The following is a 21489-nucleotide window of genomic DNA, read 5'->3' on the forward strand; positions in this document are numbered from 1 at the left end:
AAGCTACAGAAGGCATTGCCGGCGGCCGCTCATGCGGAGCGGGAAAGCAGGACGACATGCAGATTAGATGTACGATATTCTGAATGAAAGAGGAGGAGGCTGTGAGGCCAAGGCAGCTGAAGCTGTAATATGTTAACTGATGGATGGGGCTAAAAAAATGATTTAAAAAAAAAACTACAGCACAGAAGTACATTCGGCACTGTGATCATCACAAAGATAATGCATGGGAGGTTGGGTCCCTTCCCTTCTACAAGGATAGGGTGGTGGCAAATTGAATATGTAATTACAGTAAATTCACATTTGAAATTCTGTTGCTTGTAGTGAGACCTGTTACTCAGTCACTACATTACACATCCTGCAGTAGCTCTGGATACCATCAGTATTGACCTAGTCATGGGCTGCGTCTGAATGCATAGGGTCGTTCCCTACTCCCTACTCCCCATATGGGGATCCAGACCTAGTGGACTATAATAGTGATGATTTCGGACACTACTCCCTATATGGGGAGTAGTGAAGAGCGAGCCTGCGCAATGCATTATGGGGTAGATCCACTCGTCTAAAGTAGTGCACTATATGGGGCATAGGGAATGAATTCGGACGCAGCCATGATGTAATGGCTTCAAATATGTCTCATGACCTTTGTCACATGCACTTCCTGTTTCCAGTGCCCTGCATGGTGCCATCTAATAAAGAACACCTTAAAGATATCTTTAAAAAAGCGATCATCAGCGACTTATATCGTAATCTGAGCGAGATAAGCAAGCAAAAATATGTCTCACGGTTTTTGTCCGGAACGAAGGGGGGAGCTTTACAGAGTAAAAACAGACATATTTCTATGGCCAACGTACACCTATCGCATAGCACTTTAACGCCTGCACTTTAATGGTTATGTGCACTTTTGTACTTTGGTATCTGCCATGTGAACTGTTATGTTTTATTTGTACTGTTTCATTGTTTAATGTACTGTTTAAGCTGCAACCCAATTTGCCCTTCGGGGACACTAAATAAACCTTGAACCTTGATTGTTTCAGAGCAGTATGAAGTCACACTCAAGCCTCTCTCCCAGGGCTGGATAAATAAGACAAGTACTGAGACATTGTGACAGACACCGCATTTCCCACAACCCCCTGCGCGCCAATTATTCACACCCGGTCGGGGGGAGGGCTGGGGTGGGGGGGGTCATGCTCGTTCACCCCGTGTCCCCATGGTGGGGTTAGCGGTGGAGGGGTGGGGACAGGGATGGAGACAGGGTGGGGTATTGTCGCACTGCGCTGTCATTATTAGAACTGGGGGTCTGGCGGGCACAAGGGGTTTTGTGCATTTCAAAAGCACCACAGCGGCTGGCTTTCATCTCTGCATCAGAAATGTGGATCACACTGTACGGCTGATGGTTGTGGCAGCGTGCGAGCGTGAAAAATCAAAAGGGATTGGTCTGTGGCACCCAGAGGAAAAAGAAACCAAAAAAATGATATGCTTATTATGTCAGAGGTCAGGGAGAGTTCAGCGGCTATGGACGTGCCCAGAGAACTACAGACAACTCCTGAGCTGCTGCCGCCGCCTCCTCCTCCTCCTCCTCCTCTCCCTCTCTCTCTCACCCGCCATCTCTTTCTCCATCTCTCTTGCTTGCTGTCACTTTATCTGGCTCTTCTTTATATCTTGCATGCCAGCTTTTTATGCCCCCACATCTCTTCCTCACTCCCTCCTGTCTTTCTCTCCCTTTCTTTCGCTTCCCTCTCTCTTCCTCTCCTTCCTCCTTGTTCCCTTGCTCCTCCTCCCTCCATCCCGGTTCCTCTCCCCCTCTGGAATTGAGGCAGGGAGGCAGCGGTGTAAGAGCAGGAGGGATGAGCTACTCGTGTACACACTCTATCTGGGTTGGCAGGGAGGTCAAAAGAAATGGAGTCCAGAGCTCCCGGGAGGAACTTACTCTCCCCCTCTCTCCCCTTCCCTCCCTCTCCGCCTTTCCTTCTCTCCATTTTCCAGACTCCCGTCTGGCCGGACCAATTCATCCCAATATGATCTGAGGGACAGCCTTCTTTAAGGTGCTATATCTCTGTTTTTTCCTCAACAACAATGAAAGCAACGTTTAAAAAAAAACAAGGACAGTAACAGTGTTCAGTAGGAAACCCCCACAAGAGTCTCTCTCTCTCTCTCTCTCTCTCTCTCTCTCTCTCTCTCGACAACTGCCCAACTAAGATGTCCGCCACTTGACACTGGGCTGACATTGTGGGGGAGCTGTCGTGGTGCATCCACGGGGAGTTGGCTATGCCCAGGCTTGATTGTGCAGTCTGGGAGTGTGGTGCTAGTGGCACCCAGAGGGCAATGGGGTGGGGAAAGGGGAGGTGGGGAAAGGGGAGTCTATATGTGGAGCTGTGGAGATGGAGGGGGAGGTAACCGAAGGGAGTACCTGGTACCCTGCACGAGCCCCTCTCCTCTCCCTCCCTTGCGCATCCTACCGGGGGTCACAGGATGGTGGTGCCAGGGGCGCTAATCATTTCAAATTATGAATTCCTTTTTAATTATGAATTATGCATACATTTTTAATTAATCTAATGTTCCCAGGTTATTTTTTTCTTCCTCCCCCCTCATACTGCACCCCTCACACCCACCACCCCCTCACTCCTGATCTCAATCTAATTACGCAGCATTAAATGGAAGACTGGCAGCCATAGCCCTGACCCACGAGATGAACCCTGGGCAACCTTCTCCCATCAATCTTGCCGTCCTCTCAAAGTGGGCTCATCCCTTTTGACATTTGAGTGAAGTGGTTGCAATGCATGTAAACACGGCCTCAGGCCCCGATATACCTGACCACAGCATGTTTGTCAAGTTTTGTTTGGGGTAGAACAAATGCAGGTTGCCTTTTTTCTCTAAAGCATCATTCCTCTGTGGTAGAGGTTTGGTTTGTGTAGTCACTCACCATGCTATAACGTAACATCATCACTTATACACGTAATAACAAACAAGGTGGTTCGGTCTCAGAAGCATACCTAGTATCTTCTTTCTCATTCAAATAGTAAAATCAATACTACAAGTGATAGAAGTGTGTCTTTGAGAACTGGGGAGAACATTTTGGAATATCAAATTTGTATCTATGAAGCAACTACTGAAGATATCTCGCCAATTGGAGTTACATCACTGCAAGATAACTGCAACCCAAATCTCTACCAAAGTTTAACGATGCTTTGGAAACCTGAATTGATGTGCTTTAAAACTTTTGGAAATGCCATGGCCATGTTTCGCTTAATTATATTCAAAGTATAGACTTGACTAGAATTTTGTGACTAGAGTTTCTCAACCAGTGTGTTGTGACTTAAAATGGGCCACGGGGCAGGACCATTTGACAGTACACTGTGATGAATGCACATAGTGTGTGTGTGTGTGTGTGTGTGTGTGTGTTTATCATACAACTACAGCTGTGGGTGCGGCTTCAGTTCAGGTGGATCACCACCCATCAGGCAAACCAGGCATACTTAATGAACTGGTGGGCGTGCCCACATAACATTTTTTTAACAAATACTGTACACTTTTTTGAAAAAATTATACCTCCTTATATAACGATAAGACCTGATGATCATGTTTTAGGGTGGAAAAAAATCACGGCACTCCATCTTTAAATAGGTTTTATTTAATAACTATAAACACATTGTGAGCTTGTAGATTGGCTATTTTAGCGTTAAATACGCTTGCCTGATGGGTGGTGATCCATCTAACAATGGCTACAGAGGTACTTTCACAACAGGTGCAACAGGTATTGCATAGGCCAGGGGCATGCATTCCCAACAGACATCTCCCTAGCTAATTTAAAACTGATTGTGTCCACTGGTTTGTATACACTCTCATGGTTACAAAAGAATAATTTAACACTTGTTTTTTTTTCTTAATAAAGGTGGTTCCTTTTCTACTATGTAAAGTGACTTTCGGTACTTACAAAAGCGCTATATAAAGCAGTTATTCTGTGTTATTTCAGTCACCAATTTTTTAATTGAAAAGTAATTACAGCCATGAAATTCATTCCCAGTACTGAAGTTCTCATTCTGTAGTTATACAATCATAGCGTTTGTTGGTAGCATGAGAGTCTAGAGAAGTGAGATAGTTAGAATAACAGGCTGGGGAGTCGGGACCAGAGAACCCCTGGCAGATACGAAGAGCTACTTAAGCCCCAGTGGCTCCAGTGGAGCTACTGATTGTTCAACGCGAGAAGACTGCACTTGTACTGGGCAGCTCCCAGGTGTGAAAGGGAGTAACTGAGTCAGTGTGAAGCAGGTTATTAGACGGCATCGGTGCTCACTAAACTTGATTCCTTTATTCCTGGCTGAATCATAGATCTCACATTAGCACGCCACAGTCTCATCACTTTTACTACTTCAGTGCTTAGCTTTTAAAGCCATTAGTTTTAATCTGAGACAAAAATGTGGCTTGATAAATCCAACAATAGCTAAATCTCTTTTTTCACCAGTTAATTTCCTTTAATAACGAATTTGTTCTTGGCCCAATGTATCATGGGGACGTATTTAATGGTACCATATGCTTACTTGCATATTTTTCTGAACTCATGGGAACAAAATAGTAAATACTGTAAATCATACTTCATAGTGGTTATAGATCACCATAATAGGTTCCAAATGGCTACTGAAATTTCACAGGGCAAAAACTGTGCTCGTTGATTAACTACAGGTGCGTTTGTGAGTTTACAGTAGGCCTTACCAGACAGCTTCATGAGGAGGTCGGTGGCTGTCTTGGTGGTGATGTCCGGACTGAAGAGGGAGGCCACGGTGGGGCCGCAAGGACTGGACCTCACCCCCACCCCGACCCCAGAGAGGTCCAGGGAGTTGCTGCTGCCGGGACGCTCCCTGCAGAGGGCGAAGGGCGAGAGCGCCGATAGGTCTCGTTCCTGCGGCTCCTCCTTGATGTGGACGTGGTTGGCGGTTGTCTCTACGGAGGTAGGGGAGGACTGCAGCATGGCGTCCAGGTCGGACTCTGTGGTCCCGTCGCCCATCAGCGACCCCTCGCCCTCCGTGTCGGTGGCCGCCTCATCTTTCACCTTGACGTCGCCGCGGGGGAAGTGCTGGTGGCAACGCATGTGGAGCTTCAGGCTGAAGTGGCGCGAGGACGTGAAGGGGCACAGTTCGCACTGGAACGTCTCGCCTCTGTCCTGGTGTTGGTGGACCTGAGGGTCGGGATCAGCAGGGAAGGAGGAAGCGGTTTAGGAGATTTCCAAATGTAAGACAATTTTTCTAATATATATATATATATTTTTTTTTTTTCAACAACTGGCTTTGTACCCGTGTACCCGTGTTTGTTCGTACCAAAAAAACAAGCATGGTTGCTATGGTTAGCAACCAAAAAAACGAGCACGGTTGCTATGGTTAGTATGTGACGTCACTGACATCACAAATGTGTAGTTGCACCACTCAGTTCACACGGGTGTGATTTTTTAATATATATATATATATATATATATATATATATATATATTGAAGAGAATCAAGGAGCAGTTCCAAGGCAGAATGTTATACGGATGTTAGACTTCATGTCATCGCCATGTCGGCTATCTGCACTAGCACTAGTGTGTATGACACAAACAGCCCGCAGACATTGATTCGTCAATTAAACTATCTCCCTGGCCAGATCAAAAGCCAGCATTTCATCTCCACAATTTATACCAAGAACAGCGAGGAGGTAGGATTGGGCAACATCCATGCCTTGAACAGTGTATAAGGGGTAAAGTGCTAATCAGACTATACTGCCATCAATATATGCGTGTTGTCTATTCACAGCTCCGTTACACAGTTAGTCCATTACAGAATGTACATGAATAATTGAGTCAGTCTTGACTAAACATTATTGTGTGGTTAATAAGTCATGGATATTTCGGAACCAATTTTCAAATCAATCCCCTTTATAATGCATTAAAATGCACTGATAACTGAGAACACATTTATAAAAAATGCAATAAAGTTACCATAAGCAAGTTGATTTCCATGCAGCACTGAAATTAATGGAATTCAGTGGTTTTCTTGCAAACAAAAAACAAACTACTGTATGCTTTGGAAAATGGCCAGCAGTAATTCAAAGTATAGAGTTGTAGTCAGTGTCTAACCATGCCAGACCACCAGTATGGTCCTTTAACAGTCCTCTGAAAGTGGATAATAAGATCACTTGCACCCCTGTGCAACTGTACCATATGTAAGGAAATTCCTATCTAAAGCAATGTCATGGACTGCCCTTGCCACCCACTGGAGGCAGAGTGTGAGCCACTCCCTCGAGGAGTGCATGTTCCGGCAACTGCAAGCTAACAGGCAGAAGTTCTCCTTCATCCCACAGTGCCATTAAACCACTGGACTGTGACAGACACACTTTCCACTCTGTGCCACCACATATGTGGCCACTTCGTTTAAATGTGTCTTGTGTATGTTTCTGTGTATGGCATTTATTGTGTGAGTGGATTATATTTTCTATATGCCCTGCTGTCAAGGAAACATCCCCCTCTGTAGAAAAAAGCCTTGAATTTGAGCTTGATTACATAGATCCCCCGTTTTCTGCTGCAATTCAGGTGCTACAACCAACGCGATACTGTGTGTAAATCGCACCATGTCGGGACAGTGCAATTAGAGGTGACTTTGACCAAAGCATACATATCCTTTTCTCGTGTCAGCAATTAGTAACGCCCCGAGAGCCATTAGAGGATGGCCACTGGGGACAGCTAATGTATGAGAGGGGAGGGGAGAGGGTCAAAGGTCGGTAGAAAAAAAGGATACGAGTCACGTTCATCTCACCTTCATGTGGGACTTGAGATTGTCTTTGCGAGCACAGCGGAAGGGACATAGGGGACATTGGTGGCTTTTCAAGCCAGTGTGGATGACCATATGTCTCTTCCAGTAGCTCTTGCGTTTGATGACCAGTCCGCACACGGGACACTGGAATGGCTTGCCCCCGTCTTCAGGAGAACCTTGAGGAGGTTGAGGAGGACAATCATTTGTGTTCGGAAAAGAAGAAAACAAACAAATGTGAATCATGCTTGCACAAATGTAACCACCGTGAATTTCCACAGTCCCCTACGATGGTTTGTTGTGAAATTCAGCCTGTGCTCTCTGTTTTTAGAGGTTGCAAGACAGGTTCTGGTGACTATCTCGTTGAACGTTTTATGTTACAACATACCAATGTTGTAGTGCAGAACGCTTAACAAAGACTTGCCTCTAGTACTGTGGTTATGTGGGCAGATGCATAATGAAATGGTTAAACCCTGTCTCAGTGTCTCAGGAGCCATGTGTGCCCCCTCTTTGCCAAGGATTAAATCCCCAAAGAGCCTTCCCTACAGCAGTGGTTCACTTCTTTCTGCCAAGGACCTTTTAAAAAATGTTCAAAAATAGCAGGTGTACAAGCTCGCAGCGTGTCAGTAAGTGACGAGCTGTGAGCTTGTACAGTATATCTGCTATTGTATAGCCAACGTATAGAATATGGTGGTTAAAATGATGTGGTTCTATTAACTAATTTGGCTGGGGACCCCCTGGAACCCACCCCAGGACCCCACTTTGAGAAGCACTGCCCTACAGTACGTCTCCTAGTATGCGGTCCCCCTCTCCGCTTTCCTGGTAATCTGTCTCAACAGAGAAAATACAAAACATGGCAGTGGACTACCAACTCTCCCCTTCTTCAGAGCTAGAATGTACATCTTTTGGGGTATTATGAAGAAACAAACAACCCATTTAAGGTCAAATGTAGTTAAAAGCTACAACATGGGACTTATGTTAGTTAATAAAACATCATTTTGAAACAATCCGTATTGTATGTAGAAATAAATGAATGCAATATAACGTGCAGCACATCGGTAGTGGTTCGATTCAGTCTCCCTAATCCTCCATCGACCGTGGTGTCGTACCTGTAGGTGTAGGGCACCTATAGGTTGACGATGTCAATCGAGGTACCGGTATGTGAAGAAGATGGCACACAGGATTGAACAACAGATCTAACGCCATCTTTATTGTAGTTTGTTGCAATTACCTCTCCATCAGGAGAAAACAGAGAAAAAAAGAAAACCCTAATGGCAGAAACTGCCAGTGGAAATGTCTACTGGAAGCAGGAGAACAAGGAAAGTAAAGGGGGAAAAAAAGAAAACTTGAGGTTTAGTGTCTCGATTATTGTTGTTGGCTTCATATCCGGCATCCATTACCGTTTAATTGGTCTTATTAGAGAGCGGCATGATTGCATTACAAATTCTACAAGGGGCCTGTCAGGATGGGCCCTTCATAAGTATTCCGGTGTGGTTCCTTGAAAAACATCTGGTAATCAGTGTTTGGTGAAATTACCGTGCTCAGCCATTCATTGACCCAGGGTGTAAAACCTCGAGACTGCCTATTTGCAACAATAAACCGCCATCTGCGGCCCGAGCTCTCTGCTAAGCGCCGAGGAGATCACCGTGCACACGTGGAAAACAAAAAAGACAACTACTGTCTCTGCTACCCTAGCACAAGGTCGAAAGAAAAGAATACAGATGAAGAGGAGTGTGTAAGTCAGTCATAAGTACATACGTGGCCATGTGTGTGTAGAGGTGTGTGTGTGTGTGTGTGTGTGTGTGTGTGTGTGTGTGTGTGTGTGTGTGTGTGTGTGTGGTCTGTCTGTGTCACCTTAGCTTTTAACCAATTCAACCATTATTTTTAAACTTTAGCTGTTGAAAAATAGCAGAAATACAAGCTCATAGCGCGGCACTCGCTTGTAAATCTGCTATTTTACAAAAATCATGAAAATGTGGCGCAAATCTTTGAATGTATATACTTTCACAGCGAACGTTTTTTAACCCAAATCTTTGCTTCTGGGGGATTCCTGGTACAAAATATTCTCTGTTGGGGGTCGGCGGCCGAATACATCTAATTTTGGGGGTCGGGGTGCATGCTGGTGATGCGGGAGCATCAGCCGGGGAACTGTCAAGCTTGTGCTTCCTACATAATCATCAACCTATTGTTTTCGAGATGTGTCACGTATGGTACAGCATATGCATGGTACACTAGCTATCTGTGTAATGCAGCTCTGCAGTCCAACCAGCCAGAGGGGCACAATAAAACAAGACATGACAGTCGATAATCAAGGTCACATTTTTCAGTCTGGCGACCAAACAACTACCTGCATTCTTTTTCTTTCTTTCTTTCCGTCTTTCTTTTTTTTCTCTTTTTTTTTTACAGCACTGCTCGACCTTGACGGTTTGCGGGTTACAGCGGCTGGCCCTCTTTAGCATGCAGATCACAGAATATTACATCGACTCGCCGCTGCTCATCTGTCTGGAGTCAATTTGATCCAGCCATTTTAGATTTGGCGGGGTTACGACACAATCCCTCAGAAGTGCCCATCCATCTCTCCTGAAAACATTCTGTTCTCCCCAAAGGCTGCTCATTTAGATCCAGCACTTTCTCGGCTTCTACGGCTGGCCTCTCTGTGCACATGCGTGCGTGCGTGCGTGCGTGCGTGCGTGCGTGCGTGCGTGCGTGCGTGCGTGCGTAATCTTTGTGCCCCTCCTTATTGGGGATCTATGACGACGTCTGAGTGCACACTTGTGGGAAATACTGCATGGCCATTTGTGACTCACTCAGAACGTGTGTGTGTGTGTTACTCCGAGCCAGAGTTTATGTGGGGGTGTACGTGTGTGTGTGTGTGTGTGTGTGTGTGTGTTACTCCGAGCCAGAGTTTATGTGGGGGTGTACGTGTGTGTGTGTGTGTGTGTGTGTGTGTGTGTGTGTGTGTGTGTGTGTGTGTGTGTGTAATCTCAGTGTGCACCCTTGTTTGACCTCTAAGTCTATGCCTGGGTGCACAGTGCATGCATGGCAATTTACTCAGAGGCAGAATACGTGTTTGTGCCTTTGTATGAATGTGCATTATTGTGTGTGCGTGCGTGCGTGCGTGCGTGTGTGTGTACCTAGGTTCTATATCTTTGTCCGAGTGCACACTTACTGTATGACCATTTGTGAGTTACTCGGAATGAGTATGTGTGGTTGTGTGTTTACAGCTGTGTGTGATTGTGTTAGAGGGTGTGTGTGTGTGTGTGTGTGTGTGTGTGTGTGTGTGTGTGTGTGTGTGTGATAGATGTACTTTGAGAATTGGGTTGCATGTGTGTGTGTGTGTGTGTGTGTGTCTGTGTGCGCACACACCACGTGCACCGCCGTGCGTGTGCGTATCCAGCCAGTGGAAACTGTGATGGGGTTGTGTTTGGCCGGGAGTCTGGAGCCGAGCAGAGACACACAGACAGAGAGAGAGAGAGAGAGAGAGAGAGAGAGAGAGCTGATGCGCGCACGGGGCTCTGGTTAGCAGGGGTTTTTAAGCCAGGAGGAGGCTGCTGAGATGGATATGGACTCCGGGGCCCCCCGCTGTGTCGAGTGCACACTGACGGGGCCCCTTTGGCAGCCTGCACATCCGAGCGCAAACGAGCTGGTCCTGGAAGACGGTGAGGTCTCGGCTGAAGACCACCACCCCCCACTCCATCCCCCCACCCGTTGAGCAGACCTTTTTCCCAGACTTCAGGCCAGCCAAGGCTGTTTCTCTCTCTCTCTCTCTCTCTCTGCCCTGCTCTGCTCTGCCACTTCAGCGGCTGACAGGCAGCTAGAAACCGAAGCTTCGCTGCCTGCTTAGGAGTCTGGCATTGGGGAGGTGGTGAAACGGGAACTAACACACCAACTACCGGAATGCTCGGAGACAGAAAGACACGGGAAAAATCCAAACGGCGCTCGTTAGAATTTGCATTTTAACATGCTGTGATGTTCAGTTATTCATTATATTCCTGAAATGTTCTTTGGGGAAATTTGGGGGGGACATGACCTTTTAATAAAAATGTGTCTTGAAGTTCAAAGGTCTATTTTTTCTCAGTATCGTTGGCTGGAAGCAATCAGCACTCACTGTTACACAAGTGGCATGCCAAAACACAGCCAGAGTTATGTCTTTAGCAGACTGTGAATTTCAAGTAGTGTACTCGTTGAGAAATGATGTGGAGATTTTTGATTCATCTGAAGCGGCTAAATATCTTCAAATTGAGGTAGATCTGTACTTTAGCACCATTCTTTCCAGATAATATTTTACCATTTAATAATATTTATAACATTTTAGGCAGTGGTGCAAGGTACCTAAGAACATTTACTCAAGTACTGTACTTAAGTACAATTTTGAGGTACTTTTACTTCACTGGAGTATTTCAAAATGTCAGTACCTATACTTCTACTCCACTACATTTCAGAGGCAAATATTATTATTTATTATTTATTTATTTGAAAATAGCCAATCTAAAAGGTGCTTGTAGATCTGCTATTTTCAAAAGATATTTGTACATTTGAAAACTTTAAACAGGAAACAGTACATTTTGATACCAATATTGAGTTACTTTTATTCAAATAAATTTTGAATTCTGGACTTTTACATGTAACAGAATATTTCTGCATTGCAATATTGATACTTTGTTTTTTAGTTGTAATCTTTTTTTAACTTTTTTCCACCACTGGTAATAATGACACAATGATGCTAGTGATGATGACCGATCAATCCAGAATGCAAGTTGAGCTGAGCCGTTACCATGCAGTGGAAAAGTGGCATTAGTGTATTTGGTGAAATCAAAGTTAGCTCTCATACTGCTTAATACATTTCAAAGACATTCGCAAAAAAGACCTATAATATTGCAAACACGGCAATGACAAGCATGATGCAATGCTCCAAATATGGTCTCAATAAAAGCTTTAAACAGTCAGATCAATAATGGGATCCCTAAGCCTCATCTAATCATGCACTGTATCAATAAAATGAAAATAATAATGCTCAGTCTTAACGGCCATGTAAGTCTGTTTCACAATGTGTTTGCTTCAGCGGCAGTAATTTCACTTCCACATTTCCTAGTCGCCTACTCGCGGTAGGCAGTATGTGGAAATGTCCATACTGGCTGCATTGCATTGAATGGTCTTTAGAAGAACATAATGGTGATTATAGGTTGATAACATTCGAAGCGGGTGGTTCTACACCATTATTCTTGCACCGTGGCTACAAGTATGAAACTGCCTTCCTTCACATTGGATCGTGGTCAGTGCCTCTCCAACACCGCTCTCCCCTGCCAACGATAAGACATAACATGTATAGCATGTACTGGTCAGCTGTGTTACCTGCTTGGCTGCTGGGCTTCACCCTGCCTTTGGGGGTGGAGGGCAACAGCAGCTCCAGACCGTGGGTGGGCGTGGAGGGCGCGGACGCGTTCTGGTTGCGGTCCAGCAGGGGCTTGGTGTCCTCCTGGAGGGCCCCGCCGGCCCCCGCCAGCGGGGAGGAGCCTTCCTTCTTCTCCGCCAGCAGGTTCCCCGCCGCCCTGGCCGCCACCTCTTTGAGCAAGGCGGCCGAGGAGGTCATGGAGACGAGGGAGAGGAAGGCGCTGGCGGAGTGGTGGTGATGGTGGTGGGGGTGGTCCGGGGTGGTGGTGGTTGAGGTCCCTGTGGAGGTGGCCTGGCTCCGCTCGCTGACCTTCTTGGAGAGCGCTGCGAGCGTGGAGCTGGCCGACTGCGGGCTGAACGGGGAGGTGAAGGCATCGAAGCGAACCACGTCTTCACCACGCCCGCTGCCTCCTCCTACTCCTCCTCCTCCTCCTCCTCCTCCTCCTCCTCCTCCTCCTCCTCCGCCCAGGGCGGGCACCCCTCCTGAGGAGGGTGCAGCGGATATGGAGGAGGAGGACGACGACGACGAGGAGGAAGAGGAAGAGGAGGAAGAGGAGGAGGCCACAGCGTTCTTGTCTTGGAGCACGGCGTTGGCCGCCGCCTTCAGCTTCTGTATGGCCGAGTCTGGTGAGAGGCTGGAGCCACCGACCGCCGAGCAGCCGGCCGGGGGCCACTTGTCCGCCACGCCCACCCACACGAAGCCACTGCCGTTGCTAGTGGCCACCGAGGAGAAGGGGTCCGGGGGTTCCTGCTTGATTGTGGGAGGCGCCAGGGAGGCAGGCGAGGCGGAGGCTGAGCCCCCGCTGCTGTGATTGTTGCTGCTATTAGCGGCGGCTAGCTTCCTGGCTAGCGCACTCAGCTGCTGGGCGTGGTGGGAGGACGGGGAAAGGGTGAGGGGCGGAGCCAGGCCTATGGGCGGAGAGTCCCCTCCCACTCCGCCCCGGGCCGAGGAGGAGGAAGAAGAGCGGCCCAGGAGGTCTCCGGCGTCCAGCTTGAGCGAGCCGGCCTCTAGGAGGCGCCGCAGGTTGCTGCTGAGGGGCTTCCCCAGCGCCTGGCTCGCCGCCTCGCCGTACAGGGACGACACCACCGACGAGAGGGTGTCCTGGGCGGAGAACGCTCCTCCGTCCAGCCCCAGGAGTTCCAGGGAGGTGGCGCGGTGGTGGACCGGCGTGGGGCAGCCAAGCGAGCCCTCGCCTCCAGAGGTGTCGTGGTCCGCAGATCCAGGCCCTGTGAAAGCGGGCCGGTCGTCGGGAGAGGAGCCCCGCTGCAGGTGGAGCTCATCCTGCGCGTCGCCATAGGATGACGACTCTGAGCGCGTGTCGGAGGCATTCCCAAACCAGCTCTCCTCTTCCACGGGACCGGCGTCTGGCCCTCCATCTTCGTTGCTGTCCACATCTACAGAGAGGCACAGAGAGAGAGAGTGAGGGAGGGAGTGAGAGTGAGAGATTTTTATTGGGATCATGTTTTACTGGGAGTAAACAGAGAGGGAATCATCAACATGTTGCGCTTCTAAACAACCATCGAGCTCTGGGTCCTTGTTGCTAGCCATGACCAGACATTGGGGAGAGAGAGAGGTTGGATCATCAACATAGACCTCAGGATATCTGTCCTGATTGAGACCACAGAATTTTGTATTTGTATTTAGCAGAAAGAACCAGGCATCTGCATGTTGCTTTCAGACAAACTAGACTGCAGACAGAATCACATTTTCCAGTACAGTCTGAAAACTCCCCTCTTCACCCCCTAGCACTCTTCATTCCTTGTATCAATTGTTGTTGCCTGTTTTCAGATGCCAGTTATAATAAGCAGATGTATGTTGGCTATGGTTACTGTTATTTAGACAGATATATAATGTCAGCTTGTCTACAAATGGATAAAAGTGTCTGCTAAAGTCCTAAAAAGTAAATTGCATACATTTTGTTCAGCAAAAGCACAACGGCTGATTATTCTGTGTGAGAATTGTCAACATCGGGCACCTATTGGATATCACTTAGTGAAAGGAGGTCACAGCAACCCAGGGCTGAGAGCAATCACCTCGCTTTTATGTCTTCAAATCTCTGAGAGGCGCACCATCTATTTTCCGTTCTTTTTGTAGGCTGTCCCACGGCTAAAAGACGATTGTACCAAGTAACAGTGTGCCAAAATGGGGGTGGGTGGAGGGGGTGGGGGAGTCATTTTGGCACATCATTACCTGAAGTGAGCCAGCTGAGAACGAGAATACAAAAAATAAAATAAACGGGCCCCTTTAAAATATGCCCACAGGCTTCAATGCGCCCACCTCCCATTGACAACCAACAACAACCATCGACCAAACAAGCTGTGACGCAAATCCTGCCTCGTTTTCTGTCATATAAAACAAGCATCTTCCTCCCAACCAAGAAATAAAACAACGTCCGAGATGGCTGAGGAGCAACTTGTTTTTTTTTTCCCCTCATCCATATAGTTTTTTCTTTTCTTTTTTTACTATATTTTTCGCAGCTCGGGTCTATCTGGAGGAAGCCTAGTACAGGGGTTACCATGACGACGGGTCCTTCTGGGAGGCTAGACAGCACAGATTAGGGTAATGGAGGTTACAGCGCCAGATTAATATGCATGAGCCTGCGGATACCACCGGGGAGCCAATAAGGATAGGGTTAAGGTCAGCGGGGGTCATTAATATACACTTCGTGTATCAATATTCATAAGAAAAACATTACAGCTTGCCAGACAAGGGCGAACAGAGGAAGAAGTGAATCTTCCTTGATACATATTAACTAAAAAAAAAAATCCATGAGAATGTGTTGGGCAAAACAGGAAGGAAAAAAACACCAACAAGGCATCGGAAAAGGGAAATGTCAAAACTTTGCATGTGTTTGTTTCTGTTCCAGAGGTTAGTGTACAGAACCTTAAAATATGATTATATGTGTTTGAGACAGGAGAGGTTACAAGGACAAGCACGGCACTGAGTACAGTGTGAAAATACGATAAGTAGGAATTACAATGAATTACTTGCTCTCTGGTCTATCCTTCTCTTTCTCTAACGCTATCCAAGACTCCCCATTTTGAATATTTCTCCATTACTTTCTCATTTTCTTTCTTACTCTGGCATTCTCCATCACCGTCTCCCTCTTCCCGTTGCTCACGCACGTGTGCACACACACACACACACACACACACACACACACACACACACACACACACACACACACACACACACACACACACACACTCTCTCTCTCTCTAGTCTCTCTCTGAACCCCCCCCCCCCCACACACACACACACACACGCACATCAATCCTGTCATCACCGTGGCGACCCTGACAGGATCCTGGTGGGCTTCTCTCTGTTTACAGGCAAAGGGAAGACGGTTGCCAGGCAACTTGTGGCCTGACGACCTGTAGGGATTGGTTCACATCTGTCTGGTCTGGGTGACTACAGTCAGAGACTGTCAGACACTGCTACATTGCAATGATGCTACAATGATAATGCACTTTATTACCTTGATACTGTACAACCATGATGCTACACTACAATGAGACTACACCACAATGATGCTATCCTGCTACTACTACTACAATACTACTTCCAACACAGACTTCATCAGAGCCTATACTGTATATGGTAACCACTCTGCCATCGGCGCCTCCAAATCGGTAATGTTAAAAATCACGAACCCAGATCAAAGTCTTGGTGTAACCATGGACTCAGACCTGAATTTCAGCCACATGAAAGCAAAAATTACTATTTAGTAGATGTTATGGGTTGCGTTTGCCTTAACACCTTTACTGGGTTATAAAGTATTATAATAACTCCCTTTCAGTGCCGGTGTTTACACTAACCTTTGAAGAATCAAGGCGTCGTAATTGTACCAGGCTCCATATCATGAGAATCTGGCTGAAAATAGTCCCATCGTTTGTTACGGAGCTATGCTAAACAACAACACAGCAATGGCGGATGGATGCGGCTATGAAACCCTGTTGACTTGCATTGAACTCAGTTTCCCACAAGCCCTTGCAAGCCAGTGATAGGTCGATTTCCGGTTAAGTCATCATAAAGCGGGTCATGATGTCCGTGACAAAGCCGGTATTTCTTAAAAGTTATCAAAAAACGACAAATTAAACATATAAATCAAAAGGTGGGTTTAGAGGATTCGGCAGGGAAAGACAATGGAAAAAAACATGGGTTTAGCAGGTTCCGCAGCAAACATGTTAACTGCAGTTGAATCAGCAAGCTGCAGCTGAAGTCCTACTCCTTACACTAGCTTCTTGTCCGTCAAAGAATTTATTTCATAATACTACAGTTGGCTGAATCGTATAGGGCCCATCTGACATTCTGATCTTGTGCTACATCATGAAACGGACCTCTTCAGGTGTCTGAGATAGGTTAGCTGTATAAAAAGAAAAAGAAAAGAAAAGGTCAGCCGTGTGTCCCCAGAGTCAAAACTAAACATGGAGAAGCAGTGTTCAGTTTTCATGCACCAGATATCTGGAACAAACTCCCAGAAAGCTGCTGCAGGTTTGCTACAACTCTGCTCTTTTAAATCAAAGCTGAAGACTGTCTGTTGTTTGCCACTGCCTTTTAGCAAATTTTTCATTCTTTATTTTGTCGTTTCTTGGACACTGTAATTTTATACTCTTACACAATTGTACACAATTGTCACATACAGTTCAGTACACACTTCCCCATCTTGTAGCAATATTATTAGCACACACACACTTTCATATTACTGCCACCACAACAAAAGGTATGCACTGGATGTCAGATGCCAATGCCAGCTCTAAAAGGCCGGAACAGAACAGGCCTAGGGGTCACCCCTAAACAGCCATATCTGATACATCTGCAATAGGCCTATACAGTATGAATTTTAATATATGGACATGATGTACAGCACGCTCCTCAGTCACATCTTCACAATGCATGCTGCATTTCATTTATCTTTGTGAACAGAAACTCATTCATAACTTTGGCCCCAACTCGCATAAGTATCACCCACACACATCCTTATGTTAAATAATATGCATTCTTTCATTGTATCTAGTTTCACTGTTTAGACTCACGATAGGTCCTTGGTTTACCCATGATCCTAGATTACTATTTGCATTTGATGTATTACCCTGTGTTTGCTTTGCTTACAGTACGTCGCTCTGGATTAAGATTAAGTCAGCCAAATGGCTAAATTTGGTCAAAGTCACAAAATGAGCAAAAGTTGGATTGAATCACAACTTTAAAATAGAGTCTAATTGCTATCAAGAGCTTGAAAGGCACTTGCTGTTTGTTGTGAAGAGTGAAGAGTGCACTAAGTATGTAGTTAAAAAAGTCAATACAGTACATGGTGCCAATACATGGCAGAAGCTTGAGTTTCATCACCTGTAAAAAGCCATCGATTATGTTCTTAGTGATTATTCTATCAATTACTTTTTTGATTTATCAAATAAGTGAGAAGCAGTTTTTTTTATGTAAATATCATTTTTATATGAACAAATGAATTAACCATTTAATACAAAATATGTTCTTTTTTACGTGTAGTGTGTCCTTACAGTATATTTATGACTTTTGAAGGTTTCTGAAATTAATGAAACAATTCACCCAAACAATTGGCCCAAAATAGGGCTTGATTATTAATCAATTATTTTACGAAATTATGGATTATTTTTCTTATTAAATCGATAAGTTAGACTAACTGCACCCCTAATTAGAATCGTCAATATTTTTACTGTGATTTAAAACGAAAATCAAATCATGTCCTTAGTATCGAAAGTGATAACAAATCGTAGATTTGTAAATTGATGACACCTCTAATCTATACAAATGGGGAAAAAGTGTTTATTTCCTGTCACAGTGTATGAAATTGACTTGACCCTGAACAGAGAGGTGAAACCCTCAGGTGATCAAACATGAATTAATTATCCTTCCTTCTTCAATGTGTTTGTCAACAGAGTAAGTAATAAGGAAAAAGAGAGGGGAGGAGAGAGAGAGATCAATATAACCAGGGGAAGCACGGAAAGCATGACAAATATTGACATTAAAGTAGGAGAACGGGATATAGAGCACGAGACAGACAGAAACCTAGAAAAAGGCAAGAGAGCGAGCGTGTCATGACCCTCTTCCATGTGACATGCTAAGAGCAGTGTGAGCCTCTAATGGTCGTAATGTGGTTAGAGGGACATGGCAGGATGGCTCTCCTGAGGTCTCACTGGGTTTCAGCACCCTCAACGCTCCTCCTGAGGTCTCACTGGGTTTCAGCACCCTCAACGCTCCTCCTGAGGTCTCACTGGGTTTCAGCACCCTCAAAGCTCCTCCTGAGGTCTCACTGGGTTTCAGCACCCTCAACGCTCCTCCTGAGGTCTCACTGGGTTTCAGCACCCTCAACGCTCCTCCTGAGGTCTCACTGGGTTTCAGCACCCTCAAAGCTCCTCCTGAGGTCTCACTGGGTTTCAGCACCCTCAACGCTCCTCCTGAGGTCTCACTGGGTTTCAGCACCCTCAAAGCTCCTCCTGAGGTCTCACTGGGTTTCAGCACCCTCAACGCTCCTCCTGAGGTCTCACTGGGTTTCAGCACCCTCAACGCTCCTCCTGAGGTCTCACTGGGTTTCAGCACCCTCAACGCTCCTCCTGAGGTCTCACTGGGTTTCAGCACCCTCAACGCTCCTCCTGAGGTCTCACTGGGTTTCAGCACCCTCAACGCTCCTCCTGAGGTCTCACTGGGTTTCATCACCCTCAACGCTCCTCCTGAGGTCTCACTGGGTTTCAGCACCCTCAACGCTCCTCCTGAGGTCTCACTGGGTTTCAGCACCCTCAACGCTCCTCCTGAGGTCTCACTGGGTTTCAGCACCCTCAACGCTCCTCCTGAGGTCTCACTGGGTTTCAGCACCCTCAACGCTCCTCCTGAGGTCTCACTGGGTTTCAGCACCCTCAACGCTCCTCCTGCACGGACGTTACCGGTGCCATCAACAGCGTATTATGATCTTTAGATTGCCATCTTATTTCCCTCCACAACAATGAAATGTGAAAATATTGTCAAATCAGGCATATTGAAGTTGAAATGTTTGTTGTAGTTGAAAATAGTTGAGAAAATTAGCCAAGATGTAGTGTGTGTGTGTGTGTGTGTGTGTGTGTTTTCCAAAACAAATTATCATGATGATAGCAATGTGAGTTACAATACATGGACATGCTCAGTCTTATTTAAATCCAGGGTTCAGGAGATGTGGGTGTGAAGGGGGGGGAGAAAGACCTGCACGAAAGCCGAATACCAAACTCCTCGGTACATGCACGGACAGGCTATCGGCAGGCCTACGGTGCACCGATGCGCCCTGTTGCCCTGGTTTCATGTGCCACAGGCGAGTGAGCCCAGCCCCCGTGGGCGGGATGACATTTCCCAAGGTCACGGTCTCTGGCCTGAGCTCCCGGGGGCCAGGGGGAGGGGCTTTTGTGTGAAACCCCTACTCCTGACCGCTGCTATATGCCACCATGTGCACAGACACGCATGCACGCATGCAGAAACATGAGCTGGTGCAAAGACACGTATGTGTGGGCAAACATACAGTATGTTCATGTATACACACGCACACACTTTTAACTACAACCATAGCCAAGAATGTGATTAAAAGTCCCCCCCCACCCACCTCTGCCCCTCATCATTCCTTTCTCTCCATCTCTCTGTGACACCATACAACTACACTGTTGCCTCCGGTAAAGCAGCACTGACCAGGCAAGGCCACAGTGACTGCAGAAGCCCCCACCCTTCTCACACACACACACACACACACACACACACACACACACACACACACACACACACACACACACACACACACACACACACACACACACACACACACACACACACACACACACACACACACACACACACACACACACACACACACACACACACACACACACACACACACACACACACACACACACACACACACACACACACACACACACACACACACACACACACACACACACACACACACACACACACCCACCCTCTGGTGGTGATATAGGCAAGGAGATAGGGCATGAGGCGACGAGCGTCTGCCTGCGAAAGGGAAGCGTTTAGCGCTGTAATGGCGGGGATGACTTGCATGTTGAGACAAACAGCTGCAGGCACTCAGCAGTCCGGATCCGTTAGCGCTCACACGCTGCTGCTTCAGTGGCATGCAGTGGCGGCCACTGGTGTGTGTGTGTGTGTGTGTGTGTGTGTGTGAATGAGAGAGAGAGAGATTATAGGGGGATTCTCTTCTCGCTAGGATACACACTCATGTACACACACACTTGCTCACTCATTCATTCACTCAATCACACCCACACAAATGTGTGCAAGTGACGTACAGCACCACCCACATTAGGCAAAGCAACGGAGGAAAATAAAGGGTGATTTATACTTAGTTGTGCGCCGGTGTAATATCAAGAATCAATAATCACTTCATCCCCATGTACTTACATACATAAAGAATATGAAATATCTTCTCTCACAGTCACTAGAGGTGCAACATAAAACATCAAGCCTATTTAATAAACATAAAATTACCAAGACTAAGACACAGGATAAACAAACATTTTGCTTACACTAGGACTATGTACTGTATGTATATGACAGGGATTTAAGGGTGAATGCATAGAGAGCAGCCCTACAGGATTTAAAATGCGACTAAACCGCATGCCTTCGACTGCATACTGACGAACTCTCAAATGTATCTCGAATGGACTCTCAAATTTGAGCACGGTGTCTAAGATGTTCTTTTGTTATGTCCAGTGACATATGTTACACTCATCGCTGTGCTGTCTTACTTTCTCACGTCTCTCCACAAGGAGCAGAACACATCCCCCAAAAGTAATCCTGAGTTGTTAAGAGCTCTACCTCCAATATAATCCAGAGCTGGCCTAGAATTGGGTTCCACCAGTCTCTCTCTTGGTGGGGGGGTCCCCCACAAAGTCTCCCTCAGTTAGCATTCAAAACAGTCTCTATAAATGGACATGTCAAAAAAAAGCAACTGGACCACCTATTTCATACTGGATTAAGGTGATTCCCAAGTAGGGACATAGAGCCTGGTATCTGAGAAGTCCAGTGGGAAAACGCTGAGTGACACAGGCAGCCTCACATACAGAAAAGTATGTCATTTTTCATTCTAAATATAGCCTACAGCAAAAGATTAAACATACTGTATAACCTGTATTTTCCAGAAAATACATGAGAAAATTGACTAAAATACAGCTATACTTTTTTTCTTTATCCTTTCTTTCCATTACTACAATTATAATCTTCAATGGACACATCCACATACCTCCACGCAATATATTTGATGTATAACTTTTTTGTCCTCTACTCATTAGTTATTAT

General features: G+C 46.2%; 1 protein-coding gene across 6 annotated transcripts in view; it reads right to left on the reverse strand.

Moving 5' to 3' along the window:
* Nucleotides 1–21489, reverse strand: part of znf827 (zinc finger protein 827) — a 123746-nt gene that overhangs the window by 81769 nt on the left and 20488 nt on the right. For all 6 annotated transcript variants that reach the window (XM_079499988.1, XM_079499989.1, XM_079499990.1 and 3 more), the window contains exons 2-4: nucleotides 12123–13556; nucleotides 6777–6949; nucleotides 4705–5167 (exon numbers count right to left, since the gene is read on the reverse strand). In XM_079499988.1, the coding sequence (XP_079356114.1) occupies nucleotides 4705–5167; nucleotides 6777–6949; nucleotides 12123–13556 (2070 nt within the window). The remainder of the gene's footprint in view (nucleotides 1–4704; nucleotides 5168–6776; nucleotides 6950–12122; nucleotides 13557–21489) is intronic.

This window comes from Electrona antarctica (genome assembly GCF_951216825.1).
Source record: "Electrona antarctica genome assembly, chromosome: 4".
Lineage (NCBI taxonomy): Eukaryota > Metazoa > Chordata > Actinopteri > Myctophiformes > Myctophidae > Electrona > Electrona antarctica.